The sequence below is a fragment of the Ailuropoda melanoleuca genome, chromosome 4 (assembly GCF_002007445.2).
Source record: "Ailuropoda melanoleuca isolate Jingjing chromosome 4, ASM200744v2, whole genome shotgun sequence".
NCBI classification, from domain to species: Eukaryota; Metazoa; Chordata; class Mammalia; order Carnivora; family Ursidae; genus Ailuropoda; species Ailuropoda melanoleuca.
The window spans coordinates 9384270-9411738 of record NC_048221.1 but is presented as its reverse complement, the minus strand read 5'-3'; the positions used below and the strand labels follow the sequence as shown (position 1 = coordinate 9411738).

The 27469-nt window shown below is 55.3% G+C and overlaps 3 protein-coding genes and 1 long non-coding RNA gene across 8 annotated transcripts; 1 reads left to right on the top strand and 3 right to left on the bottom strand.

The window, feature by feature from the left end:
- Positions 1-2434: 2434 nt before the first annotated feature.
- C4H19orf53 (chromosome 4 C19orf53 homolog) lies at positions 2435-5192 on the bottom strand. The gene is made up of 3 exons (XM_002921018.4): positions 5033-5192; positions 4900-4955; positions 2435-2885 (listed from the first exon to the last, which is right to left on the bottom strand). Exons 1-3 carry the CDS (start codon positions 5127-5129, stop codon positions 2742-2744), a joined length of 297 nt encoding a protein of 98 aa, XP_002921064.1. The 5' UTR covers positions 5130-5192; the 3' UTR covers positions 2435-2741.
- MRI1 (methylthioribose-1-phosphate isomerase 1) lies at positions 2800-11717 on the bottom strand. Of its 2 annotated transcripts, XM_002921017.4 has the most exons (8): positions 11472-11713; positions 11155-11393; positions 10187-10362; positions 8810-8986; positions 8508-8732; positions 6675-6804; positions 4900-4955; positions 2800-2885 (listed from the first exon to the last, which is right to left on the bottom strand). In XM_002921017.4, the coding sequence occupies exons 1-6, from the start codon at positions 11601-11603 to the stop codon at positions 6677-6679; spliced, it is 1077 nt and encodes a 358-aa protein (XP_002921063.3). In that variant the 5' UTR covers positions 11604-11713; the 3' UTR covers positions 2800-2885; positions 4900-4955; positions 6675-6676. The 2 variants fall into 2 exon arrangements, with proteins under 2 accessions (XP_002921063.3, XP_034513760.1); XM_034657869.1 differs by lacking the exons at positions 2800-2885; positions 4900-4955 and having other exon boundaries at positions 8802-8986; positions 11472-11717.
- Positions 5216-18418, top strand: LOC117801859. 2 transcript variants are annotated; one of them, XR_004624621.1, is made up of 5 exons: positions 5216-5323; positions 15345-15434; positions 16926-17061; positions 17713-17788; positions 18284-18418. It is a non-coding gene; the product is annotated as an uncharacterized LOC117801859 (long non-coding RNA). The 2 variants fall into 2 exon arrangements; XR_004624622.1 differs by having other exon boundaries at positions 16926-17139.
- Positions 11867-25512, bottom strand: CCDC130 (coiled-coil domain containing 130). Of its 3 annotated transcripts, XM_034657870.1 has the most exons (11): positions 24685-25427; positions 22967-23032; positions 21739-21783; positions 20453-20506; positions 19225-19307; positions 18261-18316; positions 16872-16932; positions 15916-16058; positions 15660-15832; positions 13547-13685; positions 11867-13413 (listed from the first exon to the last, which is right to left on the bottom strand). In XM_034657870.1, the coding sequence occupies exons 3-11, from the start codon at positions 21739-21741 to the stop codon at positions 12947-12949; spliced, it is 1179 nt and encodes a 392-aa protein (XP_034513761.1). In that variant the 5' UTR covers positions 21742-21783; positions 22967-23032; positions 24685-25427; the 3' UTR covers positions 11867-12946. The 3 variants fall into 3 exon arrangements, with proteins under 3 accessions (XP_034513761.1, XP_002921062.1, XP_019657125.1); XM_002921016.4 differs by lacking the exons at positions 22967-23032; positions 24685-25427 and adding an exon at positions 25434-25512 and having other exon boundaries at positions 21739-21942; XM_019801566.2 differs by lacking the exons at positions 22967-23032; positions 24685-25427 and adding an exon at positions 25434-25472.
- Between the last annotated feature and the right edge of the window lie 1957 nt (positions 25513-27469).

Below are 27469 nucleotides of genomic sequence, written 5' to 3'. Positions count from 1 at the left end.
GGCTTTCCTGGTTTTGTTTTCCCTGCTAGGATGCTAGTTCTCTGCTCTATCTAGCTGAGCTTGGCACGTAGCAGGTGTACAAGAAATGCCCAGTGGGCACAGGGCTCCATTTCAAAAGGCAGAAGCCACTCACTGCCTGCTTAAGGGGAGACATTGCTGCACCGTGGGCAGACAGCACGGGCCTCGGGGTTGCCCGAGTGGGGCTCACCGAAGGGCGGGCGGGTGTGTGTATCGCACCCCTGAACGCAGCCCTGCCCTCCAGTCCTCCAGCCCCCCTTCCCCCAAACCCGCCCCCGCTGAAACCTGAGCATTGGGCCTGGGGAAACCCCAAGCCCGTCTTTCCATCAAATTTGGGCTCTGCTGCCACAAGTTGTGATTTTTTTTCAAGATGTAAATTAGGATTTTTTGTGTGAAACTGCTCACATATAAAAACCACCATTTAGGGGCGCCTGGATGGCTCAGTCTTTTAAGGGTCTGCCTTTGGCTCAGGTCATGATCTCAGGGTCCTTGGATTGACTCCTGCATTGGGCTCCTTGCTCAGTGGGGCGTCTGTTTCTCCCTCTCCTGGTGCCCCATCCCCCTGCTCATATGTGCGCTCTCTCAAAAAAAAAAAAAAATCTTAAAAAAAAAAAAAGACAGGGGGGCCTGGGTGGCTCAGTCGTTAAGCTTCTGCCTTCAGCTCAGGGCGTGATCCCGGGGTTCTGGGATCGAGCCCCGCATCAGACTCTTCCTCTGGGAGCCTGCTTCTTCTTCTCCCACTCCCCCTGCTTGTGCTCCCTCTCTCGCTGGCTCTCTCTCTGTTGAATGAATAAACAAAATCTTAAAAAAAAAAAAAAGACAACCCACCACTTAAAAGCATACAGTCAGGCGCACCCGGGTGGCTCAGGAGGTTGACCATCTGACTCTTGATTTCAGCTCAGGTCATGGTCTCAGGGTCGTGGGTTTGAGCCCCAAGTGGGGCTCCAAGCTTGGTGGGGGTCTGCTTGGGATTCTCTCTCCCTCTGCCTCCCCCCTGCCCCGTGCTAAAATAAACCTTAAAAAAAAAAAAAGTGTACAGTCCAGTGGCATTCACACTGTTTTGCAACCACCACTTCTGTCTAGTTCCAGAACTTTTACTCCAAAAGATGACCCCAGCATCCATTAGCAGTCACCCCCCGCCCCCCCGCCCCGGTCTGCTCTCTGTGGATCTGCCTGTCCTGGAATTTCACGCCAATGGAATCCTACAACACACGGCCTTTTGTGGCCACGTCTTTCACGCAGCACGTTTTCAAGGTGCATCCGTGTTGTAGCACGCGGGCACCTCATACCTTCTTGCGCTGGATGCGCACTGCGGCCGCCGTACAGGTCCACACGCTACGCACTGTCTGTTGGGGGCTACCTGGGCTGCTTCTATCTTTAGGTAGAATGCAACTAGCGCTGCTGTGAACGTTCGTGTACAAGCTGTTGGTCAAGTCCCCGTTTGCAGTCCTTTTGGGCACGTGACTCGGAGTGGAATGGCTGGGTCAGGCGGTGATTCTAGACTAAACTTACTGAGGACCACCAAACTTTTCCACAGGGATGTCCCCTAGCTTGTAACATTTTAGTAGTTCAGAAACTTTTGACCACCACCATGTAGGGCCCAGAAAAGCCGTTTGCGGTGGGTTCGCGGGCTGGGGGCCAGTCACTCACAGATGTCATACTGTACCCACAGGGCCGTCACCTCCCAAACGCAGCAGTTCAGCATCACCCTGGACTGCAGCCTAGTTCCTGAGCCGTGACCTGCTGCCCACACCCCAGTAGGGGGAGGGCAGGAAGGCTGTCAAATTCAGGAACGCGCAGTCCAGTCCAGCAGACTGCTGACAACGAATGACAGAGGGGCCCAGGAGAGTGCAGGAGAGCCTCGGTCTAGAAGAGACAGCGGCTGGTCAGTGGGGAGCGGGGACCCTGCTGGTGGCTGTGCAAATCCTGCTCTTGTCATGTTGGTGACATGACCTAACCCGGCCATCACAAGGGCTGAAGTGGGGTGGAAAGCACTGGAACAGTGCCTGGACCACTGGCAGTACAACATAAATACAAGTTGTCAGGGCTTTCAAGATCAAGGTGGCCCGAGCAGTTCAGAAGTGCATTCTGATTTAAATGGCACCGAGACCCTCCCAGGGGGTGTCAGCATCTGTCCTATGGATGGGAGAGTCGCTCCCTAAGACGCCTGGCTTGTCTCTGGCAGAGGCGGTGATGTGAGTGAGCATGCCTGTGGAGGGTGTGCAGGCAAGTGAGGTCGGTGGGAGTCACCCAGGGTGGGAGGGGCGTGAAGACTCCTCCAGCTCCCGGGCTGAAGGTGCAGAAGCCCATTCGTCCCCCCCGGGCACACGGCTGGTCTCTGGTGGAAACTGTGGGGACAAACCTAGTTGGGGTACCTGGGCCCCAGCCCCGGCCCACTCACAGGAACAGGCAGAGCCCAGGAGGAATCACAGTCAGGTTTATTGCTCTGGGTTAAACCAGTGGAGACAAGACGGGAGGACGGGGACACAGAAGTTGGTGAACATTTCCTTCCCTTCTGGAGTCCATGGCACCCTGGGAAGCTGACCAGTGCACTTCAGATCTGCTCATCATCTGCTCACAGGCTAGGCCCCCAGTGAAACTTGAGGTGCACGCCCCCTGAGGCTCCGGGGAGAGCGGCTCCTCCTTGCAGTGCCGTCTGAGGGGTCACCGGCATGGGGCTGAGCCCGGAGGCTGTGGTGACGGCCTCCAATGGGCTGCTGTCCTTAGGAAGGTGTCTTGGTGGAGGAGGAAGAGGCTGCCTCCTTCTTGGCAGGGGCCTTGAGCAGCGCCAGCTTCTTGGGCAGGCTGCTGCTGGCTTTCATTACCACATCATGTTCGATCTTCTTCCGGATCCCGACCTCCAGGTCCTGAGGGGGCAACCACAGGGCAATGAGACTGGGACCTGAGCTGGAGGGAGGGGAGTGCCTGACCTGTTGCCCTCTCTCTGTAGAGAGCGCACGGGGGCTGGGTGAGCAGCTCGCCCCGAAACAGCCCTTAAGGGTCTGGGGTTTAAGTCCTGCTTTTGCCCTGCACTAAATTCCGTTCCCGTGTCTGGACCTCAGCTTCTAAATCTCTGCTCATTCCCATTTTACAGATGAAGAAACAGGTTCCTGCAGTGAGGAGGCACTTGCCCAGGCTTCCCCAAACAGGTAAGGGATGGGAGACTGGAACCCTGCATGCCCAGAGCCTTTGGTCTCTGCTTCCAGGCAGAAGTCCCTCCTGGCCCATGTCATCTCTGCCTGGCAGATGGCGGAACTGGGGCTCCGAGACACAGAGATGTGAGCAAGCAAGGGCAAAGGGGTTAGGGTAAAAAAACTGGTAGTTTAATCATATTTCTCAAACTGCCCCATCCTGCCTATGAGCTCCATGACCACCATGACTGTCACATACCTGGGTGCAGGGGACACAACAGCAAACAAGACACAGAAAAATTTCAGGGAGCTGGCACTCAGCGTGTGTATGGAGATGACATAAATGCCCATGATCTGCTAGGTTAAAGTGAAGGGAAATGCTGCTATGCAAGGAAGAACACAGAATAACGAGTGAGGAGTGTGTGTTATTGGGGACAGCTGCTCAAAAGCACTGCCTGCAGTCAGACTAGACTCAGAAAGGGAGCCATGTGGATTTCTGGGAGAAGAATCTGGGCAGAGGAAACAACCAGTGCAAAAGCGCGGAGGTAGGATAAGGGGCCAGTGAGCAAGGGGGAAAATGGGAGTGGAGGGCAGGGAGGTGACAAGGGCAGATCATGCAGGGCCTTGTGGGCCACGGGAAGGATTTGGGCTTTTCTTGAGGTGGGTTGGGAGACACTGAAGGCTCTGAGCAGAGGACCAAGGTGCCCAGACTTGGGTGCTCACTGGCGCCCTCTGGCTGCTGTAGGAGGAGTCAGGAGACCAGGGAGGATGTCACTGCACGAGTCCAGGCGGTAGTTGATGGGATGGGACCAGGTAAGGGAGTAAAGGGTGGATTCTAAATGAATACTAAAAGCAAAAAGGATGGGATCAGACCCAGATGTGAGAGAAGGAGGGAATCGAGGATGATCCCAAGTATCTGGAAGGACAGAGTCTTCCTGAATCAAGACTGTGGCAGCGTCATGCCGGGGAAAGAGAGGGGAGGATCAGGAGTTTGGTTTTGGCTATGCTGAGTTTGACACGCCCATGAGACAGCCGGCTTCCGCTGCTAGATGGAGGTAAGCGGACCGCTGGGTACCCAGGTCTCAGAAAACCGAGGGTCTGGGGAAACTCAACAATTTGCTCAAGATTATGCATTAGTTAGCGTGGAGTACAATTTGAGCTCAAATCTGACTCCAGTAAAACCAGTTTCAAATCTCTTTAAACTTCTTTATAAACTCAGCCCTACCCACCTATATAAAGAAGCTGCATTTAAATACAACCACAAAACTGACAACCAACGCAGCTAACGTTCCCTTGTGTCCTGTGTTGTTCTCGGCGCTTTACAAGTGGCCCATGGCATTAAATCCTTACAACTCTGGAACAGAGGTGCTATAACTATGACCATTTTACATGTACAAGACTCAGGGTGAAGAAATACTAGCTGTTGATGGAGCTGCGACCGCACGCAGCACTGCCTTTCTGCAAAGCTGGGGTCTCTACTTTGCCACGCCACCTCCCCTCCTGATTTCTATGAACAGTAACAGCGAGAGCAGCTAACGTGCGCTGAACACTCTCTGCGCGTCAGGCCTTGCTCCTCCGAGGCCCGCGGAATGTGGTACGTGATGTTCCGCTACCCATGGCACAGGAGTCGAAAGAAACTGAGACTCAGAGAGCTGAGTTCTCCAGGTTCCCCCACCGGGCCCAGGTACCATCCTCCGCCCCCCACGGGCTTCCAGGCTCCTTCCCTCGCCGCTCGCAAGCTCCCACTCACCTTCTTGAGCTTCCGCTGCTGCACAATGCGCGCCTTCTTGGGGGCGATCACACGACCTAGGGAGAGACGCACTCGCGTAAGGCCGGGGAGCCCCAGGCCCTCCTCGCTCCCCAGACCCCTGGCAGCTCCTCACCACCCTTCCTCGGGCCCCGGTTCCGCTCCGAGGCCGCTGCCGCTGCTTTGCTCTTCCCCGGCTTCCGCGCCTGGAACTTGCACTGCCCCTGCGCCATGATGGGGCATGCGCCGGAAAAGGCGGGGCTGTAAGCATCGCAGCCGGAAGGCGCAGGGCAAAATGGGATACAGTGAGGCCGCAGGGCGCAAAGGCTCACGGGACACAACGTGGCAAAGCTTTAGACAGACAGGACCTCAAAACGGCGGACCATACACGACCCTTCGCAGAAACTTCCTAGAATAAGTTATAATGGTAAGATAACATGTACTGAGCGCTCATTTGTTTTGTAAAGCATAGTTTTATGTTCTTTGTACCTAAAATTTAGTTTAGGACTAGGGTGAAGTGATTGAGGCACTCACTGGTGCAAACTTTACGGGTGCCTAAAATTCAGTAATCAATATAAATAGTATTCTCAACATTTAAAAATACAATTTTATAGGATGCCTGGGTGGCTCAGTCAGTTAAATGACTGCCTTCAGCTCTGGTCATGATCCCAGGGTCCTGGGATGGAGTCCGGCATAGGGCTCTTTGCTCAGCAGGGAGCCCGCTTCTCCCTCTTCCTGCTGCTCCCCCCGCCTGTGCTCCCTCTCTCTCTGATAAATAAATAAAGTTTTTTTTTTTTTAAAGATTTTATTTATTTATTTGACAGAGATAGAGATAGCCAGTGAGAGAGGGAACACAAGCAGGGGGAGTGGGAGAGGAAGAAGCAGGCTCATAGCGGAGGAGCCTGATGTGGGGCTCGATCCCATAACGCCAGGATCACGCCCTGAGCCGAAGGCAGACGCTTAACCGCTGTGCCACCCAGGCGCCCCTAAATAAATAAAGTTTTTAAAAAAATGATATAAATAAATAAAACTTTAGGGGTGCCTGGCTGCCTCAGTCAGTGGAACATGTGACTCTTGATCTTGGGGTTTTGAGTTTGAGCCACAATGTTGGATATAGAGATTACTTTAAAAAATTAATATTAAAAAAATAAAATCAGAGGTGCCTGGGTGGCTCAGCTGGTTAAGCGTCTGATCTCCGGGTTGTGAGATCTAGCCGGACATTGGGCTCCATGCTGAGCATGGATTCTGCTTGGGATTTTCTCTCTCCCTCTCTCTGCCCCGACCCCCAACCTGTGCTCTCACTCTCTTTCTCTAGAAAAAATAAAATACAAAATATTTCATGAAGCTATTATTTATCTTGATTAATGAGCTTTTAGGTGTCCCCTTTAAAATTCTGTACCCCAGTCACCGCCCTGGTTCTAGCCCTGAAGCAACCTAAGAGGGCAGTGCTGGTATTGTCCCCATTTTATAAACGAGAACACCAAAGCACGGAGAGAAGTGACTTGGCCAAGATCACACTGTAGAGAAAGGGGCTGAGCTGGGTTTTGCACTTGGGCAGGTTGGCTCCAGTTACAGGGCCCTGAAGGGCCATGCAAAGGCCCTGTGTGCTCTCCCTGCTCTAGGAAGAAGGGTGGTTGGGGGAAGGAGGTCAGTTTGGGAGCAAGCCATTCGAGAAGTTTATTATAAAACCTAAGGGAACGGGGCCAGGATATGGAGAGTCAGGTTGGTTACTTCTGGGGGTCCCTAGGTTACTTCTGGGGTCCACCTAGGGTCCCTACCCTCAGGAGACGGTGGTGCTTAGGGCTGCCTGGAGCTCCTCAGGAGCAAAGACCCCCAGCTCTGTGATGATGCCACCGGTGATGAGGTCGTGGGGGGTGACATCGAAGGCAGGATTCCAAACCCCAATGCCTGCGGGAGAGAAAGGGGAGGCAAGAAGGCAGGTACGTGGCTCTGTGAAAGTTCTCAAGCTCGTCACCTGTCTCCCCCACGGTGGTTCATGAGTTGGGGAACCCTTGACAATCTGGGGGTGCTTACCCTGTAAGTGCATGAAGGCTCTACATGGGGCGTTAGCATCCAGGAACAAGTTTACACCCCCCACCATTCCTGGGTGGTCACTGTCCAAGAAGGCTTAGAAGTCTTATAGACATCTACCCCACTTTTGCCGGCTCCAAGGGTCTCTGTAAGCTCCAAGAACCCATCTAAGAGCCTCTGTGCAGGCAGTCCCCTCTGCCTCCAGTAGGCATGTGACTCACTGTTTCATTTTCTTCAGGGTTTCGCTCAGATGTCACCCTCCCAATAAGGACTTCTCCAATCACTGCGTCTAACTCTCCCCGCATGGACCCTTCCCATGCCTGTCCTCGCCTTGTGTATTTCTCCTGCACTCGCTTCTAACAAACACTGTGGTTTTGTTATTTATCTTGTTTGTTGTCTGTCTTCCCCACTGGATTGTCAGCTCCACAACTGCAGGGGCACTGACGTCTTTTTCACCCTGTATCCCCGGCGTCCTAGCACAGCACCGAGCATCGGCCAGGTACTCAAAAGTATTTGCTGAATGAATAACCACCTTTTGCACAATAGGCTGCAAACTCGTGGCCTCTGTTCTGCTTACAGTTGTTAAAACCACTGAGTTAGCTGCCAGCTTTCAAAATGTAGATGTTGGAAAAATCAGAAGACCCATCCCCCTAGGGTCTGCGTTCCTGGGACCACTGGCTGGAGCAGACTGTACCTGGCCCGTGTCTCGCATCCTGGTTACCCTGCTGCCCTGGTTTTATTGTGGGGGTAGGGGGTGTTGCTGATGCTGCTTTACACAGTCTTACGGATTCTGGCCAGTGCTCATCAGGCCTCCAGGAACGCAGGGGCACCAAAAGCAAAACGGAGGGAAAAAAATTACGGAATTAATATATCTATTTTTAAAAAGCTGTGAGGAATTGGAGCACAAAACAACAGAATGTTAGGACTTCCCTGCGCTTAGGTGTATATTGTGGTTTTTACCTTGGCTCCGTACTTGGACTCCGGGGTAGCAGCCCCACAGTATTTTCAGCGCGTAGGGATCTTAACTGGTCCTTTTTATAAAAGATTTCCAATCCTAATTGTTACTATCTAAGGAGCACTGAGCGAGGGCCACGCACTGTCCTCCACGTCTCGTGGGTGACCTCACTGAGCGCCCTGGGGTTTGTGAGCGGGGGCGTGGTAGGAGCTCATCTTAGGGATGGGACACACCACATCATCAGAAGGGAGCACTGGGGCCCCGGGGGCGAGAGAGCTCAGGCATCCTGCTCCTGGCAGCCAGCGGCGCGGGGAAGCTGAGAACATCAGTGTCTCTTCACAGGCACTAGGGGAGGCAGTATTCTTATTTCTTCTTCAAGGGAGGAAACGCAGATGGAGAACAGCAGGACAACTTGCCCTAAGTCTCCTAACTCATTAGTGTTGTACACTCTGACCTTGAATCTGACCTTCAAGGTGCTTCTGTTCCAAGATATGGCTGGAAGGAGCTGCTTATGCCCCAGAAGGCCGACTCTACCCTAAATTCACCGGCTCCCGTGACGGGGCCACAGTGTCTAAAGGGAGGTGCCCAGGCGCTGTGGTGCCCTCCCTCTAAGGGGACAGCTTACCGGGGGCTGCGATCCTGACCCCATTGACATCGGTCAGCTCCTGCCCTGGGCGCTCCTCGATGATGATCTCCCTGCCCGTCTCCAGACGGAGGTCACACGAGGAGCTGGGAGCAGCCACATAGAAGGGGATGCCGTGGTGCTTGGCGGCGATGGCCAACTGGTAGGTGCCCACCTTGTTGGCCGTGTCACCGTTGGCAACCACGCGGTCGGCTCCCACGACGACAGCTGGGGAGCAAGATGCTGGGGTCATAACCTGGCCCTGGACACCTGGAGCCCTGCCCACCGGTGCCGCACCTGCTGACCTGACACGCCCCGGTGGGCCATGGCAGCCGCCGCCATGCTGTCGGCGATGAGGGTGGCGGGGATCTGCTCGTACACCAGCTCGAAGGCCGTCAGCCGGGCTCCCTGGTTGTAGGGTCGGGTCTCGGTGCAGAAGGCATGATCCAGACGGCCCAGGGCATGCAGTGAGCGGATCACACCTGTGGGGCCCGGCCCACCAGGATGTCAGGATGAGATGGAAAGCGACACACGGGCAGGGGTGGCTTATTGTTTAGAAGCACAGCACAGGGGCGCCTGGGTGGCTCAGTCGGTTGAGCGGCTGACCCTTGATTTCGGTTCAGGTTGTGATCTCAGGCTCGTGGGATCAAGCCCAGTGTTGGGCTTCATGCTGAGCGTGGAACCTGTTTGGGATTCTCTCTCCCTCTGTCTCTGCCCCCCTGCTCTCTCTCTCTCAAAATAAATAAATATTAAAAAAAAAAAAATGAGGCACAGCTCACCAAAGGCTCACCGGGCACAGTCCCGTCCCCAGGCCCTTGCAGTGATTCCTTCTGCCAGGTACATGGGTGCTCAGAGAACATCTTGGTGAGGCCTTCCCTGATCCCCCATCTCCCACAGCAAGCCCCCACACCTCCGACCCCTTCCTGGCTCTTTCTCTTTAGTACTTATGACCTTTGAACACAGCACACATATTTGCTGATTGGTTGTTTGTTCCTCCTACTTTCCTGTTCCTCAGGGCAGAGGTTCTGTCTACTGTGTTCACTGGTGGGTCCCCAGTGCCCAGAAGTGTGCCTGGCACACAGTAGGTGCTTAGTAAATGCTGAGTGAATAAAGGAATGCATGTATGCAGGAATGGTAGGGCACTCTGGTTCCTAATTGATGTTTGTTGAGTGAATACATTGATGTCTTGCCATCAAGGCCTCAGTCCCCAGGAACAAAGGAAGGGCTACCCCAATCTTTCTTTTGGGGGGTCCCCTCCTCCCTTCTCAGCACTCTTGGAATTTGCATCCTGCCCATTCTCTAGGAACATGGCTTGGGCTGGGCCCACTGACTGAGTGATCCTGGATAGGCAAGTGACCCCATCAAAGCCCCTGAGATGCGAAGAGTCTTCTGGCACTGTCAGCTTAGAGACCCTTGGCTCTTCATGACCTGAACCCTAGCAGCCTCCCTGATGACCTGTGGAGCACGAGAATGATGCCAACATGGAGGGCAGAATTTAGGAACGGGGACAGATGGATACTGAGGCCGCTATTTGACCCTGGATCCAGCCATACCTGAAGCTAACACCCTAAGCATTTGTGTACAAGAATAAATTCATATCTTTTTAGTGGGTAAAGTGGTTAGGGCTTCTTTCTCTAGCATCCAAAAAGGGCCCTTCCCCAATCCCATGGATGCCCACTCACCCAGAGCTGTGCCATAGCCAGCAGTGGCCAGTGCACCAGTGTTACAGTGGGTCAGCACGGTCACCTTGCCGCCCCCAGGAGCTGCCCGCTCCAGCAGGTGGAGGGCTCCTAGGTCCCCGATGCTCCGATTGTCCTTGAGGTCTTTCTCCAGCATGTCCTCAGCGCAGCGGATCACTCTGGGGCCAACAAGGGGCTCTCAGCACCAGTCGCCAGGCCTTGGGGCCCAGGCTAGCCTCTCCTCCCTGGCCAACGCTACGCTGCAGGAGCCCTCTTGCTCAAGCCTATCCAGGCTGTGGGGCTGACACCCTTCTGCCATTGTCACCTGTCACACCATTTGCTCACATAACACGTTTACCTCATGTAAGTGGGAGAGCACAGCAATGAACAGGACAAAAATCTCTGTCCCTGTGGAGCTCACTGCAGGGAGGGGAAGGCAGGCGGTACACACTTAATGAAGGAGAAGGCAGCAGAATTGGGACAGAGCACGAGAGATATGTTGTGTTACGTGAAGGGGTGGGGAAGGCAGAAATCTGAAACCTGATGGAGAGTTAGCTCTGTGGATAGCCTGCTTATAGAGATAGCATGTGCAAAGGCCCTGAGACAGGAGCAAGCTTGGTGGGATCAAGGAACACAGACCGCAACCACACAGCTGCAGTAGGGGAGAGTGGAAAAACAAAACGGCAGGGAGGGGATCAGGACCCTCAAAAGCAAAAACCAGGAAAATGTGGTGGCTCAGAAAAGGACCTCTAAGGCAGGTGGGGCTGGACATGTTCTCAGGAGGCAGAGTCAAAGGACTGAGTGCAAGGACCTTGGGACCCAGCTGCCTGGGGTGGACTCTTAGTCCTGCTTGTGTGGCCTTGGACTGATGTGCCGTGCCTCAGTTTCCTTATATGTAAATCGGGTCGCTCTGCGAAAAAATGCGTTCATAGCCTCCACGTAGAGCAGCGCCTGGCACAAGGTCCCCCTACCTCTCCCGGACCGCCTCCTCCGTGGCACCCTCGCGCTCAGCCTCCAGGGCTGCGGTCTCGGCCAGGTGGCGGGCAGCGCGGGCCATATTGACGGCGGTGGGCCGGGCGGTGACCAGGAAGCTCAGCGCGTCGCGCACGAAAGCCACCAGCGCGGCGGGCCCCGGTCCGCCCGCGCCCGCCTGCAGCTCCACGGCGAGGCTGAGGCAGCCCACGAGCGCGATGGCTGGGGCGCCGCGCACCTGGGTGGGGGGAATCCTGGCGTCAGGCGGGGGCGCCCCCTCCAACCCCAGCCCTGCCACTCCGCCGCGTGGCCCCACCTTCATGGCGCGGATAGCCTCCCAGGCCTGGCGCACGGAGCCCACTGGCTCGTAGCGGCTGTGCTGGGGCAGGAGCAGCTGGTCGAGGATCTCCAGCGAGCCCCGAGAGTAGCGGATCGCCTCCAGAGCCATGGTGTCACTGTCCCGCTCACAGCCGCTCAGGAAGCAGGGCGGGCGACTCGCACGCGGGACTGGCCTGGAACGCGAGGAGGCGGGGGCCGGTGCCCCTCCTCCAAGGAGGCGCATGCGCACAGCAAACCCGCAGGCCCCGCGGTCCACGTGACTAATACCACAGTACGTTCCCGGTTAAGTCTGGGGAGTTAGTCGCCTCCTGGAAACCAGACAGCAGCGTTTATGGGGCAACTGGTGGGCTCTGGGCCTTGTGTTTAGCCGGCCAGAATTAGGGCCTCATAGCATGATCCCAAGCCCCAGGGGGACACTCAGGCGGTTGACCTTGGCCAGAGCGAGTGCTGAAGGTGGTCTCAAGTAGAGAAAGGCCCGAATCGGGGAATTGCAAGGACTAAGGGGTCTTACTGTTGCCCTGATCTCTTCCCATCCCGGCAGGGAGCAAAGGCTGGTGGGCTGCGGACGGCCACTGGGGCCACCATCGCCCCGGAAGAACAGGGCCAAATATGAATCTGACTGGAACCTCAGCCCCAAGAGGGCCCTGTGTCTGTCTGGTTCACCACTGTCTCCCCGGGGACTAGGTTAGTGCCTGGCGCACACACTGCAAATACCCCATCGGTATCTGTTAACTGATCTTCCTTTTCCATGGTTTAGGGAGGGGGGTAGGCTGCATCTCTGGATGCCCTGCTGTTTCCGGGCCATTTTCTGCTCAGTTCACCAGTTCCCTTCAAAAGATGCATCACGGTAGGGAAAGGGGGGGGGGCGCTTTCAGGACCTTCCAAGGCATCCCCTCGGGTTGGTGATGATGAAACCCCACACCTGCATACTCCAGGCCTGGCTGCTTCAGGCACCGCCTGTGTTCCCAGCCCCTGCCTTCCCCATGGGGCTCCTGGAGCCTGGTTCCCTTTCTACCCTTCACACTCAGCCCAGGCTGCCACCTCTGGGAAGTCTGCTCTGATTGCAGACCCGCCTGAGCCACCACCTTGACACCCTTGACATGCCATGGGGGACCGTGGCCGGGCCCACACTGTGGCTGCAGCATCACATGGCTGGTGAGAGTCCGGGGAAGCTCAGTTGGGTGGGGTGGGGGAAGACTGCCCCAGGGCCCGTCTAGCAACCTGAGGCAGGGACAAAGAAGCAGGGCTTTAATGCTGGGATGTTGCCCCACAAGGCACAAACACCCTCTCCAGGAGCAAATAAATAACTTCCCCACTGTGGAAGGCTGAAGGCGAGGTCTGGGGAGGGGCACGTCTGAGCTCTCCAAGGGCTGGTGGGCAAGCAGGGCTGCAGTCTGAAGGGCCTCCTGGGTGAGTGGCTGCCTCTGGAGCAGGTCCGGTCTCCAGAACTGCTCACTCGCTCTCTGAGTCGGAGTAATCAGCCACAAGAGAGGAGCTGAGGGTGCACAGGTGTGGCGTGTCCTGGGGGGTGGCCGCCTCCTGAGAGGAGCCTGGTGGGGACTGGGGCCTGTCCTGACACTTCCCCTCCTGCCCCAGAGGCCCCCTGCTCTTGGGGGTCTCAGCTGTCTCTGGAGAGCAGTCTCGGGGGGACGTGGGCCCATCTGGCACCAGTGGCTCCCCAGACTTGGGGGTCTCCGCTGCATGCTGGGGGCTCTCTGAAACCTCCCGGGACCGCCGCCGCACGATGCCCAGGTCCCCTACAGTGACAGGGGTGCAGGCCGGTGCAGATCTGCGGTTCTGGGCCAGCTTCTTCAGGACGTGGCCGGCTTTGTTGCTGCTGGTGGCGGGGCCCGGGGCAGTGGGGAACCAGGAGCGGCTGATGATCTCTGTCCGCTTGAGTTTCTGCTTGTCCTCGTAGGCTGGGGGTTGGGAGGGAAGAGAGGAAAGGAGGTCCAAAGCTGCCCCCTGCCTTGGCCTGCCACGGCCCACTCAGGGCTGGGGACCCCCATCTCTGCCCGCCCAGTCCCCCACGCTTGCTGGCTCCCCACGCACAGTCCAGGGTGTGGAACTTGAGCAGGGCAGCCAGCCTGCGGTCGTCCTCCGTCTCGGGCACCAGTGGGATGGCCAGGCTCGCCTTAGCCTGCAGCGCCTGGTCCCTCTCTTCCTCCTCCTGCATGGCTTTTTTCTTTTCCTGTGTGGTGGGGGACAGGGTGGGGGAAAGGCATGGTGGGTGTCAAAGACCCACTCTTCCTTGCCCTCTGACTTGGGCTGCATCCCTCCACTCAACTTCCTCCCCTTCAAGCTCGTTCGAGGAAGGGGCCTCACACAGGGCCGGGGACGCAGAAGTCACTCAGCAAGTGCGAAATCCGAGTGTCATTAACACGCGTACTGTTCAGTTCTCTGCTCATTCGTTCCATGAATATTTACAGAATGGCCAGCTTGTACCAGCCCTTCCTTGTTCTAGACACCAGGCATGCAGCAGTGAGCAGACACAAACCTTTGCCCTCAAGGGGCTGACATTCTAGTGGATGAGACAAAGTGGTGAGGAGAAAAAGAATGCCGGGAAGCAGGGAGGGAGTGAGCGAAGGGTTCAACTGTAAATGTGGTGCAGGAGAGAGGGAAGGGTCAGGCAAGGTCTCCCTGAGAAGGTCACATTTGAGAAAAGGCGTTTGAGTGAAGGAGTCATGTGCATTTCTGGTGGAAAAGTGTTCCAAGGTAGAGGGAACAGCCTGTGCAAAGCCCCAGAAGCTGAAGTGTGCTTGCAGGAACAGCGAGGAGGCCAGTGTGGCTGGAACACAGTGAGTGAGGGGAGGTGGAGACAGTGGGGAAGGGGAGGTGAGATCATTCAGGCTGTGGGCCATGGGGAGGACTTTGGGTTCTGTTTTAAGTGGGAGCCATAGAGGGTTCTAAGCAGAGAGATGTGAAATGACTCAGGGACTCACAAGTGGCTCCTGGTGGCCATGTGGGGAACAGATTGTATGTGGGGAAAGTGGGGGTCAGGAGCCTGGAGAGCAGGGCAGAGAGACTGTGCTGGTCCAGGCAGGAGATGATGGGGGCTGTGGGAGTGGTCAGACCCTGAAAAATTTGCCAACAGGAGACAGAGACAGAGGTGAGCGGGGATCAAGGTCGACTCCAGGTTTTGGGGCTGAGTCCCTGGAAGGACAGAGAAGATGCCTCCATTGCTGAGAAGGGGAAGATGGGGGCTTGTTGGGACATTATGTTTGAGGGCCCTCAGACACCTCACGGGGAGGTGCCCGGAGGCAGGGGACACAGCTCAGAGCACAGGCCCGGCTGGAGGCATATGTTTTCGGTAACGAACAATTAGTAAGAAAACTGGCAGTTTTACTCCTAATAATGACCACAGAACGATCAGGAAAGGAAGCAGGAAGGGACAGGAGCTGTAGGATGATGACAGCTGGTGCCCCATGGCGGTTGCTGAGGAAGCTCCTGCCTGGGGCGGGGGGCGGCACAAGACACCCCCCAGAGCGAGGGAAGAGGTAGAAGGTTCTCACGTCCTGCAGGATTTTCCAGAGCCCAGCCGGATGCTCCAGAAGGTGAAAAATCCATCCATGGTGCACTCATCTGATCCCGGGCCCCGACTCCCTGAGACGTGACTCCCCTGAGCATCTTTGGTACAAGTTCAGAAGCCACTGCGGTCACTGACAGCAGGGCCCCGGGGTGTCCTCAAGCCAGGACTGTGTCCCTGGGGACATGAGCCGGTGTTTGCCCCGTGCCCTCAGCGACTCGCCACGCCAGGCCAGGGGTCTTGGCCAAGCATTCGTATACTGAAATATGCACGATTCCATTTCCTTGTAGGTGACTTTCCCTGTTTGTTTGTTTTTAACCACAGGGCACTGCAGAGATGATTCTGGCAATCATGTAGGGGTGCGTTGACAATCTACGGACTTCGTTTTGGGATAGTGGAGTGGACCCATGAAAGGTATTAGGAGCTGAGGAGCAGATGAGTGCCCGGCAAGCTGGGGCTCCCCATGGGTGCCCTGAGGGAGGGACGGGATCAGATGGGGAAACTGAGGCTCAGAGGGCTCAATGACCCCCCTGTAGCTAGGATGTGGTGGGGTGAGGGCTGCCCCTGCATTCTCCCCGCTCCCGATGCGGGTGACCCCCGCCCCCTGTGGTCCCGCCCCCAGGCAGGGCCCCCGCTCACCCGGAACCTCTTCCGCAGCATGCTGTTGAGCGCGAAGTCATCCTTCCAGGCGCTCTGGGCCTCCTGGATGTGGCTCAGGGTGGGGAGGGCCTTCTTGAGTGTACTCCGGTCGGCCTCGCCGTGCTCCAGGCGGAACATGGCGTCTGTCTCCAGCTTCTGCTTCTTCTCGTGCTCTGTGACGGCCAGAAGGGGGCAGGGCCTTCAGGCTCCCGCTCGGCTCGGGGCTAGCCTCGGGACACCCCCCCACCTTGCTCACCTGTCGTCAGCACCTGCTCGTTGTCCGCCATGTCCCAGCGCTCCTCCTTGCGCTGGGCGCCGCTCACGATCACGTAGTCACAGTTGGCGGGGTCCGTCTGCATCTCGATGTAGTTGACGCAGAGGTGGCATTTCATCCGGAACCTGGGTGGGCAGAGGGCGGAAGTCAGGACACTGCGGCGGCCCCAGGCCACCTGTCGGCCCTGCCTGCTTCCTTCTGTTTGTGTGGGTCACTCGACCAGTGTTCACTGAGCACCTACTACGCACCAAGCCTCTGCGTCTGGGGTTACAGCGTGGGTGAGACAGACACTGTCCCATCAGCCCAGAACTGACCTCTGTCTGGTGTGTGTTCAGTTGCTCACTCGGGTATTCAACAAACCCTCCCGAGTCAGGCTGCCCTGTGGCGGGCTGGGCGGCAGCTGCTGGGGACACAGCAGTGACGGGTGCCAGCCCACTCCGGGAGGGACTGACCTTCCGGCAGAGGCCACACTGGCAGCAACGGCATAAGCAACCACTGTTGGGTGGTGAGCGCTGCTTTGGAAAAGGCCTAAGAGGCGGTGTTGGAGCCGAAACCCGAGGGAGAGGGAGCCTTGTAGCTGTCTGGGGAAGAGCGTTCCAGGCTGAGGAAATTGAGGTGGGGGCCTTCCTGGGGTGTGTGAGGGACCTCGAGGGGGAGAGTGGGAGGAGGTGAGGATAGGGAGGGGAGCAGGCAGAGCGTGCAAGGCCTTATGGGCTATGGGGAGGGCTCAGGCCTTTACTCTGAGGAAGGTGGGAGCCATGGAGGGTTTCAGGCAGAGAGGATGTGTCCTGATTGACAGACCAGGACAGTTTCCAGGAAAGGACTGCAGGGAGTGGCCATCATGGAAAGGCTGCCCTTCTAGTCGGACTGCTCTGGAGCCCCCTCTTCCTGCAGCTATCCGATGCGTCCCTCTGAGACGCCCACCAGGATGCCTGTACCTGTAGATTGGGGTCGTGTAATAATTGCCAACCTTCTTCTTTTCTGCATTGTAGCGAACACCTGGGAGGAGAGGGAGAGAATGGAAGCTCAGCATCTTTTCCTTGGATGGGGGTGGACTTCCTCCAGAGACACCTCTAGAGGGCCCTAAGAGTCAAGGTGGGAAGCAGCCATGTCCAGGATCCACGACAGGTGCTCAAGCCACGGAGGAGTGTGGGTGGTAGCAGGAGGGTTCATGTTCAAATCCTGACTCCACTACATTCCAACCAGGTACATTAGGCCGGCTACTTTGGCCCTCTGGGCCTCAGTTTCCCCATCTGTTCAATAGGGAAGACTACAAAGCCTACCATGCAGCGGGTTGCGAGAATCACAGGAGCTAACGGTACACACAGCTCACTCAGCACAGGGTCTGGGCCATGGCAAGTGCTCCAGAACGGTTGGCTTTTATTATTAATGTCCGCGTTTTTTGTTTTTTCACTGATTAGATGATATATACTCTTGATCTGCTTAATCTTGTTCATTACGTGAAAATAGCTGAAACTACAGAAACGGAGCTTGGGCTGCTGGGTGGTGTGGCCCTGAGTTTTCCTTTCCTGGTGGCTGCTTCAGTTCACGGCCCTGAGGGTGACCCGCCTCTGGTGTCAGGCTGCACCCTGCTTCTGTCCCCTGAGCACCTGGTGGCCTTCGCGGTAGATGCCCCTGGCTGAGTCCAATCAGGGGGACCTACTGGCGGGGAGGGGAAGTGTCACTCATCCTCCTCAACACTGGGGTGGCCCAGCCTCCTCCTTCTGCTCTTCTGCGGCCCCGGACCCTCGTGCCAAGAGCCACCACTCATATTTACAGAGCGAGCTGCTGCCCTGGGCCAGGCGCTGCGTGAAGGGCTGAGGGTCCCTGTATCGGAGTTGGAAACGGAAGCCAGGTGGGTCAAGTCACCGGCCTGCGGTCTCAGAGCTGCCCCTATGACCACGGACCCGTGTCTGTCTGTCCATCCATCCATGTGGGGCACGGACAGGGGTCCAGACACTAAAGGTAACAGCAAGGACAGTGGCAGTTTGAGTTTATGAGCCCTCCTGTGCACTATGTGCTTCGTGTGCCACACAGGTGGGCACTCACACTAGCTGAATTTTATGGCTGGGTAAACTGAGGCACAGAGACTAAGTCACCCGCTGAGGGTCTCCCAGCTAGGAAGTGGCAGAGCTGGGCCTCCTCACTGTTCTGCAGCGAGGTGTCCACAACCCACCGGTCACTGGGGAGCCTATCTCCTCTCCGATTCCTGATCAGGGGCCCCTGGTGGAGATGGTGTCTCACGGGCCCGGCAGGGAAGGGGCTCCCTGTCTTCGAGGCTGAGTGGTTGGGGGTGGGGTGAGAAGCAGAGGGCAGGTGGAGCTCACCCATGCCGATGTGGTTCTTGCAGCCGTCACACCAGATGTTATACGGCATCTCAAACCTACGTGAACAGAAAATGGCTTATCGGCACCTGTCCGCTCGGGCCCTGCCTGGGTCTGCGCGCCTGCACCTCCGCCACAGCCGCACGGCAGAGGGCATGCACGTGGGGACACAGAGAGCGGGGGGCATTCCTGCAGCCAGGCCGGTCCTGTCATCCTGCTCTCCCGCTGGCTCACCCCGTCCGGGTGAGTCTCCACCGGTGTGGCCCCGTCTTCACGCCTCACCCTGTCAGCTACACCAGCTGGAGCGGAGGAGGAAACGAGCTGAGCGGAGCCGTGGCCCAACCAGAGTTTAGCAGAGCTGCTGTTCGGTCCCTGGATTTCTTTTCTGCGCTTCTGTCTGCACCATGTGATCTGGTCATGCATGTGCAGCGGAGCTTCCGTTTTAAAACATCACAAAGTGAGGAATAATGAGGTGAAGACACTGTCCTACGGGCTGAGGGCTCTGCAGACGGAGTGGGAGGGCTGGTGGGCACAGGCGATGTGACTCTGCAATGCTTCCGGTCAAGAGGTGGGACCACCCCCCGGCCCATCGCAATACGCCTGGTTTTGGGCCATCAACGAGACAGAAGGGACAGTGTGCCTGCTCTGGGGCTTGGCCTCAAGAGTCCCTGCATGCCTGCGCTCACTCCCTTCTGGAACCTGGGCGCTGCCACGTGAACCAGCCCAGGCTAGCCACCTGGAGGACGAGACATAGGTGCAGCAGAGCCCGGCCGTGTTGGCCTAGCCAGTCCCCAGGCAGGTGACCCCCGAACAGCTGAGAGAGCAACAGCTGACTGACAGAGCGACTTCCTGCTTTCTGGAATTAGACGCTGTGACACTGGGCCCCATCAGGGGTGCCCAAGTCTCCTAGAGCCCGATGCCGGGTGGCACAAAGTGCAGGGGTCCCCAGGTGGTGCCAGGGCCTTACCTGATGATGAGGATGCCCTGTGACAGCTTCCGAGCCCGCTCCCGGAGCGGGTGGCTGTTGTGGTATCGGTTGAGGGAGCCATGCTGTGCGGAAAGGACAAGGAGGCGGATCAGCACGGCTCGCTTCCAGCGGAGAGGCGGCCTGCCACATCCTGCGGCCCGCGCTAACAGCACACCGCGAGGCGCTGAGGCCTTGGGGAAGCAGGCGGGGTTGGAATCAGGAATACGAGAGTTTGAATCTTTGCTCTTGCATTTAGGAGCTGAAAGAGCTGCATGACCCTGGGGAGTGACGCAGCTTTTTGCCTGTCGAGACTCTGTTTCCCCCAACTGTCAGCTGGGGACGGCGACTGTGGTCGCCTCTGGCGCTGCAGGGACGATGAGGTGAGGGGACAGCAGTGGTCAGCACTTACTAGGCGCTTCATGTGCCTCCTCTTGGTTTGTTTTTGTTTTTAAGATTTTATTTTTAAGTTATCTCTACGCCCCGTGTGGGGCTCGAACTCACAACCCTGAGATCAAGAGTCACAGCTCTACCGACTGAGCCAGTCAGGTGCCCTGCATCATCTCGTTTTAACCCCTTAAGGATCCTGTGACTTTGGGCTGATTTTTATTTCCCTTTTTGACATACGGGGAAACTGTGGCACAGTGAGGCCAGTCACGTGCCCGGGATCACACAGCTGGGACAATTCATTCCCAGACCCTTACAGAGTGCCTACAGTGTGGGACCACAGCTGTGAATGAGACAGATGGGCATCTCTGCCCTCAGGCGGACGTTCTAGAGGGGGAGACAGACAATATCCAAATGAAAGGCTAGGGCGTCAGGGAGTCATAAGGGCTACAAAGAGAAATAAAGCACTAGGTGATGTGACAGAGAACGAATGGTGGTCAGGGAGGCCCGCTGTGGGGAGAGACCTGAAGGGAGGGAAGGAGCCTGTGGTCAGAAGAAGGAGATTCCAGGTGGAGGGGACAGCTGAGGGAACAGAGGGGAAGCCAGAGGAGCTGGAGCTGGGAGGGCAAGAGGGTCTGACACGGAGCCTGTGTGCCGGACCTCCTCCTGACCTTCGCTGGAAACACGCCAAGCTGGGCCCAGAGTAAAAGGTCACTGACGCCACAGCCACATCTATCCCTGGGAACAAAGACTCTGACTCCGGGAGCGGATGACGTGCTCGGCGGCCCCTGCTCTGTGGAGTCTTTTTGCTAGCGTGGACACGGGGAAGGGAACCTGCCCTTACCTTTTCAGGATTGAAATCCGGAGGGTAGTACTTGTTTACGCCTTTCCTTTCACCCTGGGAAGCAGAAGAGAGACGTGACTCAGACAGGGTGTCCTGGAGGAGACCTCGTTGTGCAGCCTCGAGGGGCGGGACCCGGATGAGGGAGACTGACGGACATCCTAGAGAAGCCCTGGGCTCTGAGGGTCTGAGTGGAGACTGTGACTTGGGGACCAGCGCACCACCTTCGTCACTGTGGAAAATCCCACGAGACTCGGACTCCCCGAAAGCAAGGGCGTTCGGCGTTTTCGGGACCACGACCGACAGCAAGCACATGAAACGCTGCCCTGGGCACACCAGACGTAACACGGTGAAGCACAGCACAGCTTTTGTGAGAGAAAGAACGCTTACTCCGGGGGCAAGGCTCTCGCTTTTTCAATGCTGGCAGCCACCCAATATGCTGACCTCATCATCCACCAAAGGAGTGGGTCTCAAACCTGGCTGAACGTTACATTCCCCGATGCCTGGCCCCCACCCCCAGAAGTTCGCCTGGAAGGGTCCGCTTTAGGGTGCGGCGCCGGGACACGGGGCTTTTAAAAAGCATCCTGCAAAACGGGTGTTTGAACAAATCCTTGCACACGCATGCTCACAGCCGCACTAGTCACAACAGCCAAATGGCGGAAACTACTCAAATGCTCATCGGTGGACGAACGGACACACAGAATGTGGCCGATCCAGACAGAGGGATATTACTCAGCCACAACACGGAATGAAGTTCTGATTCCTGCTACGATGTGGATGACCTCAAAAACATTCTGTTCGGTGAAAGAAGGCACATACGTAAGGCCACATATTGCATGATTCCACTTATATGGAATGTCCCAAACAGGCGAGTCCTTGTAGACAGGAAGCAGGCTGGTGGCTGCCAGGGGCTGCGGGAGCGGGGCTGGGGAGTGCCTGCTCATGGGGACAGGATTTCCTTTTTGGGGAGATGGAAATGCTCTGGAACTAGATAAAGGTGGTGGCGGTGCCACACTATGAAAATACTAAATGCCACTAAATCGTACACTCAACAGTGGTTAATGAATTTCACCTCCTTAAAAAACAAAACCAAGAAAGAAAAGGAAAGAAAAAAGCTGCCTGGGTGATTTTAGCGCATGGCAAAGTTTGAGAACCACTGCCCCAAACAGATCATGCTCCAGAGTTTGGAAATACCGCCTTACAGCTTGGAGATGGGGAGGAAAGGGCTACTTTGGGGGCCTGACAAAGACCAGAAGAGAAACCCAATGAGCACAAGGCTGTCCACTCACCATCTTGGCAGCTGCCTACCGGTCCTCGCCCTCAACACGGCTGATCTGAAAAGACGATGAAACACGGATTGCGCAGTGTCAAGCCCCGGCCCAGTACTGCCCTCCCGGGGAGCCTGGTGGAGGGGCCACGGCTTCCTGGCGGAGATGCCGTGGGCTCCGTGTGGTGGCGGCAGCTTAGATGATCCTCCAAGGAGCCGTGTTTGTCTGTTTAGAAAGACAGTGTCCCGAAAAACAAATAATCAAATCAAAAAATGGGCAGAAGATATGAACAGACACTTTTCCAATGAAGACATACAAATGGCTAACAGACACATGAAAAAGTGTGTCATTAGCCATCAGGGAAACTCAAATCAAAACCACATTGAGATACCACCGTACGCCAGTTAGAATGGCAAAAATTGACAAGGCAGGAAACAACAAATATTGGCAAGGATGTGGAGAAAGGGGAACCCTCTTACACTGTTGGTGGGAATGCAAGTTGGTACAGCCATTCTGGAAAACAGTGTGGAGGTCCCTCAAAAAGTTAAAAATAGAGCTACCCTATGACCCAGCAATTGCACTCCTGGGTATTTACCCCAAAGATACAGACGTAGTGAAGAGAAGGGCCATATGCACCCCAATGTTCATAGCAGCAATGTCCACAATAGCTAAACTGTGGAAGGAGCCGAGATGCCCTTCAACAGACGAATGGGTAAAGATGTGGTCCATGTATACAATGGAATATTACTCAGCCATCAGAAAGAACAATTACCCAACATTTGCAGCAACATGGATGGGACTGGAGGCGATTATGCTAAGTGAAATAAGTCAAGCAGAGAAAGACAATTATCATATGGTTTCACTCATTTATGGAACATAAGGAATAGCAGGGAGATTGGTAGGAGAAGGAAGGGAAAAATGAAGGGGGGTAAACAGAAGGGGGAATGAACCACGAGAGACTATGGACTCTGGGAAACAAACTGAGGGCTTCAGAGGGGAGGGGGGTGGGGGGATGGACAAGCCTGGTGATGGGTATTAAGGAGGGCACGTATTGCACGGAAGCACTGGGTGTTATACGCAAACAATGAATCATGGAACACTACATCAGAAACTAATGATGTACTGTATGGTGACTAACATAATAAAAATTAAAAAAAAAAAAGAAAGACAGTGTCCTGTTTACTCTCCATCCAACATATATTTCACACCTGACACTTCTCATCATTCCGCAGCCCCCATCATCACTTGCCTGGACCAGCACAGCTACCGCCTCCCTGCTCTCCTGGCTCTGTCCTTGACTGCCACCGTCTGTTTTCTCCACAGGGACCAGAAAGAGATCTTAAAATATAAATCTGAAATGTTGTTCTCCTGCTTAAACCCCTCCAGTGATTGCCATCGGTTTGAGAACCAAGTCCAACCCCTCCCCATAGGTTGTGGGGCCCGTGCCTGCCTCTCTAAGCCCGCCTCTTAGCCCTCTCCCTCTCCCTCACTCTGTTCCAGTCACGCTGGCTCCCTGGCTGCCTTCAAAGGCTCAGCAGGTGTAGGCCAACTGCCTTGAATGCTCTTCCACCAGCTGTCTGTTCTTTGTCACAGGTCTCAGCTCAAACATCATCTCTGTCAGAGGCCTCATCTGACTACCTGATCTAAAGTCGCTTCTTCTCTGGGGTTCCTAACACATGGCCCTGTGTCAGTTTACTTGTCTACAGTCTGTCTCCTCCGCCAGGTCACACTGAGCCGTATCTCCAGTACCTGGGACAGTGCCCAGCCCCTGACAAATGCTGACTGCGAGAACCACTCACAGCTGATTGAAGTTCCTTAAGAATTGGTGCAGGTGACACAAGTATCAGATGCAAGGCTCCTTAAGCTGGGGGTGGGTGACCTCCCTCCTCCTGTACGTCTGCAGGGGAGACTCTGAGGTCAAATAAAAGGAAGTTCTACTTGACACCAAAGAGAAGCTACGAGGGACTGAAGTGTATTCTAGAATGGAGATCGGCAAATTTTCTCTATCAAGGACCGGATAGTAAATACTTTCTGGCTATGCAGACCAAACCGCCTCTGTCCCAATGACTCAACTCTGCCGTCATTGCTAGAAAGCGGCTGCAGACAACATGTAAACAAGCGTCGGCTGCATTTCATCAAAACTTTATTTGTGGGCACTGAATTTTTTTTTAATTTAATTTTATTTATTTGACCGGGTGGGGGAGAGAACACAAGCAGGAGGAGTGGGAGAGGGAGAAGCAGGCTCCCCGCTAAGCAGGGAGCCCGACGTGGGGCTTCATCCCAGGACCCTGGGATCATGACCTGAGCCAAAGGCAGATGCCCAATCGACCGAGCCACCCAGGCGCCCTGGACACTGAATTCTGAATTTCACATGGTTGTCAGCTGTCATAAAATACACTTCCTTTTGATTTTTCCCAACTACCTATGAAGTCAAAACCATTTTTAGCTGGCAGGCTGTACAAAATCAGGCAGTGGCCTGGTTTTGGCCTGTGGATGTAGTCTGTTGGCTCCCTGTGCTAGAGTCAGGAAGTTTCTAATTGTTTCTGCCAACTTAGCTGTGTACTCTCTACCGGTTACTGCATGCCAGGCATTGTACCGAGTCTGATTTCACAGCCTTGTTTCATCTGTATTATGTCACTATTATCTCTATTTGATGAACGAGGACATGGGGGCTTAAGTAACTTGCCCAGGGTCAAAGGTGAAGCTGGGGTGCAAACTTCCAGATGTGAACTGTTCTGCCATGACCCTGAACATCTCTTCACCTCAGATCCTCCATCTGTAAAGTGTGTCCCTGGACCAGATTTTCCCAAGGTCACTTGCAACCTAAAAATGCTCTTGTCAACAAACAGCTAAGTGCCCACTCAGGTTTTGGGGCACAGTTCCCTGGGCCTGAATCCCAGCTCCACTCCTTCCTAACTGGGTGACTTCAGCCAGTGTCTGAGCGTCTCTGAACTTATATTTTCTCACCTGTAAAGAGTATATGACGGTGACAGGACTTTCTGGGGTTGCTGTGAATGAAATGACATTGGGAAGTGTTTGCAGGGTACCCCATTTACAGGAGCCGGAGCTCTAATGGGGTTCTACCACCCCAGTGACTGGCACAGGTAGGGCTACAGCATGAATGTATAGAAATCTCTAGTCCTTGGTGTCAGAAGTCATCATAAACCCCCACTGGCTTAGGGCATAGTGCTTGGGCTTGGATCCTGACTCTGCTTGCTAGCGTTTTGACTTTCGGCAAAGCATTTCTCTCTGAGCCTCACTTCTCTCATCTATAAAGAGGGTTTATAAAAGCATCAACCTCATAAGGTTGCTGTCAAAACTCAGTGAGTTGAAGTACTTAGTCCAGCGCCTGATGCAGAGTAAAATATTGGTACCTTCGATTATTTCTCATGCCAAACCGTTTTACAAACATCAGAATCTTTACCACAACCCAGTGAAGTAGGGGCTCACTAGTCCCATTTTTCAGATAAATCTAAGGGCCCTTCAGGCGTAATATGGCCTGGAGCTGGGACTAAGGTCGCGTCCGAGGCCCGGGGATTTCAGTCGGGGGTCGCGGCTGAGACCGGAGCTGGCTCCGGACATGGGCCCACAACCGCAAAGCCCTGCGACCCCCAGCCTGCTCGTCCCCCATCGGGCGGCTGCGAGGTCGAGAGAAGCAACGACCAAACCCCGGGCCCTCAGCGGGCCTGACCGCCCCTCCGCCCGCGCGTACTTACCTGCCCTCCTCCTGACGTCACGCCGTGCCTGTGCCCGGAAGTGAGTCCTGGGCGCGCAAGGGGGCGTGGTGCACTCCCCCGTAACGCGGGCGCAGGCGCAAGGCGGGGCTAAGCGGCAGAGCCACGCTGATTTGATTGGCTGAATGCCAAAAGGAGTGGACCAATCCGGGCTTTCTCTTCCCAACTGTGGGGCGTGACGATGCTTCCCAGGCCCCGCCCATTCTGCCTGGCCCAATACGAGGCCCTCTTTCCTGGGAGCGCTGTCTGGCTGGGTGAAGCCGTAGCGCGAGGGTGGGCCAACTGCAGTTTCCCGGCGAAATCAAACCTGCTCCCCGCTCTTAAACGGCTAGCGATCTAAGAGTTATTGTTCCATTTTTATTTTAATTAATTAATCTCTCTATCTATTTATTTATGAGAGAGCACAAGTGGGGGGAAGGGAGAGGGACAAGCTGACTCCGTGCTGAGCACAGAGCCCCAAGCGGTGCTTGATCTCAGGACCCTGAGATCAGTACCCGAGCTGAAATCAAGAGTCCCCCACGTTTAACTGACCGAGCCACCCGGGTGCCCTTCTTTTTCCATTTTTAAATGGTTGTGGGGGGAAAAAATTACCTTTTGTGCCTTGTGAAAATACTCTGAAGTTCAAATTTTAGTGCCCATAAATAAAATATTGGAAGACAGCCATGCCCATTCATTTACCCAATTGTCCATGGCTGCTTTCCCACTATAAGAGCACAGCTGAATGGTCGCAATAGAGAGCGTGAGACCCACACAACCGAAAAAATTTACTACCTGGCCCTTTGCGAGGAAGTGGGTCGGCCCTTGCCTTGGAGTCTTCAGACCAGCCTGGAAGTGCCTTCTGCACAGGGGAGTGGCTTTTGAGTTTACTTTCCTGCTCTGTAGGGCCCAACAGAATCTGTTTCTTCATTTGGTCATTCAACAGCCGTTTATTAGGTGCCTGTTGTATGAGATTCAGAGAGCAAACGACACAGCCTTTCCTCTGTGGAGGCAGACAATTCAACCGGCAGTTTATCAAGGCAGTGTGAGAAATGCCGACAAGACTACTACTACCACCACATTATTCGCTGCCAGGCCCTGTTTTACAGCCCACACGAGTCGGCTCTCATGGGATCATGGTGCTGCATATGGAGTGCACATAACTCTCCAGGCATCATAGTCCATCAGCGCTCACCACTCACTTACACGTATCATCTTGGGGAATGTGCTCCTAGGAAGTAGATATTCTGTCTTTGCCATGTTACAGATGAGGGGACAGGCCCAGAGGGGTTAAGTAACGGGCCCAAAGTCACAGAGCTGGTGAGGGGTAGAGGATTTGACCTCCATCTGCTGATGTTCCTTTGACCTCTGAGCTATGCTGCTTTGGGTTGTATGCCTTAAACTTGAGGGCCATGGGAACGCAGAAGAATCTTTAATGAGAGTGGTGTTTGGGAGTGGGCAGGAGTGGGGCAAGACCCCCGGGAAGGGTGACTCCTGAGCTGGGTCAAAAGGAATGAGGCAGTGTTGGGGGGATGGAGCAGATTAATGCTCATAGATCCTGATGGACAAGATGGTGCTCAGAGGTGCATTCGATCCCAGGAATCTTGCCTACCACACCTGGATTTTTTTTAAAGATTTATTTGTCAGAGAAAGAGAGAGAGAGAGAGTGCACACAAATAGAGGGAGCAGCCGGCAGAGGGAGAAGCGGGCTCTCCGCTGAGCAGGGAGCCCGATGTGGGACTCCATCCCAGGACCCCTGGGATCATGACCCGAGTCGAAGGTGGACACTTAACTGACTGAGCCACCCAGGTGTCCCCCACATCTGGATTTTGCTTAAATCCTCATCCTGCACCTGAACAAAGAGATAGTGTTGGAAAAGTCACAAAATGCCGCCTTGTAATTAGAGGAGGGGAGGTATGAGGAGGTGATGGAACAGGCAGGTGATGGAACCCAAACATCAGTCTGAGATACGAAGAGACTGTTCTATAAAGATGTCAAACGCAGGGCAGTTCTTGTGGGGCCAAGGGAACCGACTTAGGGAA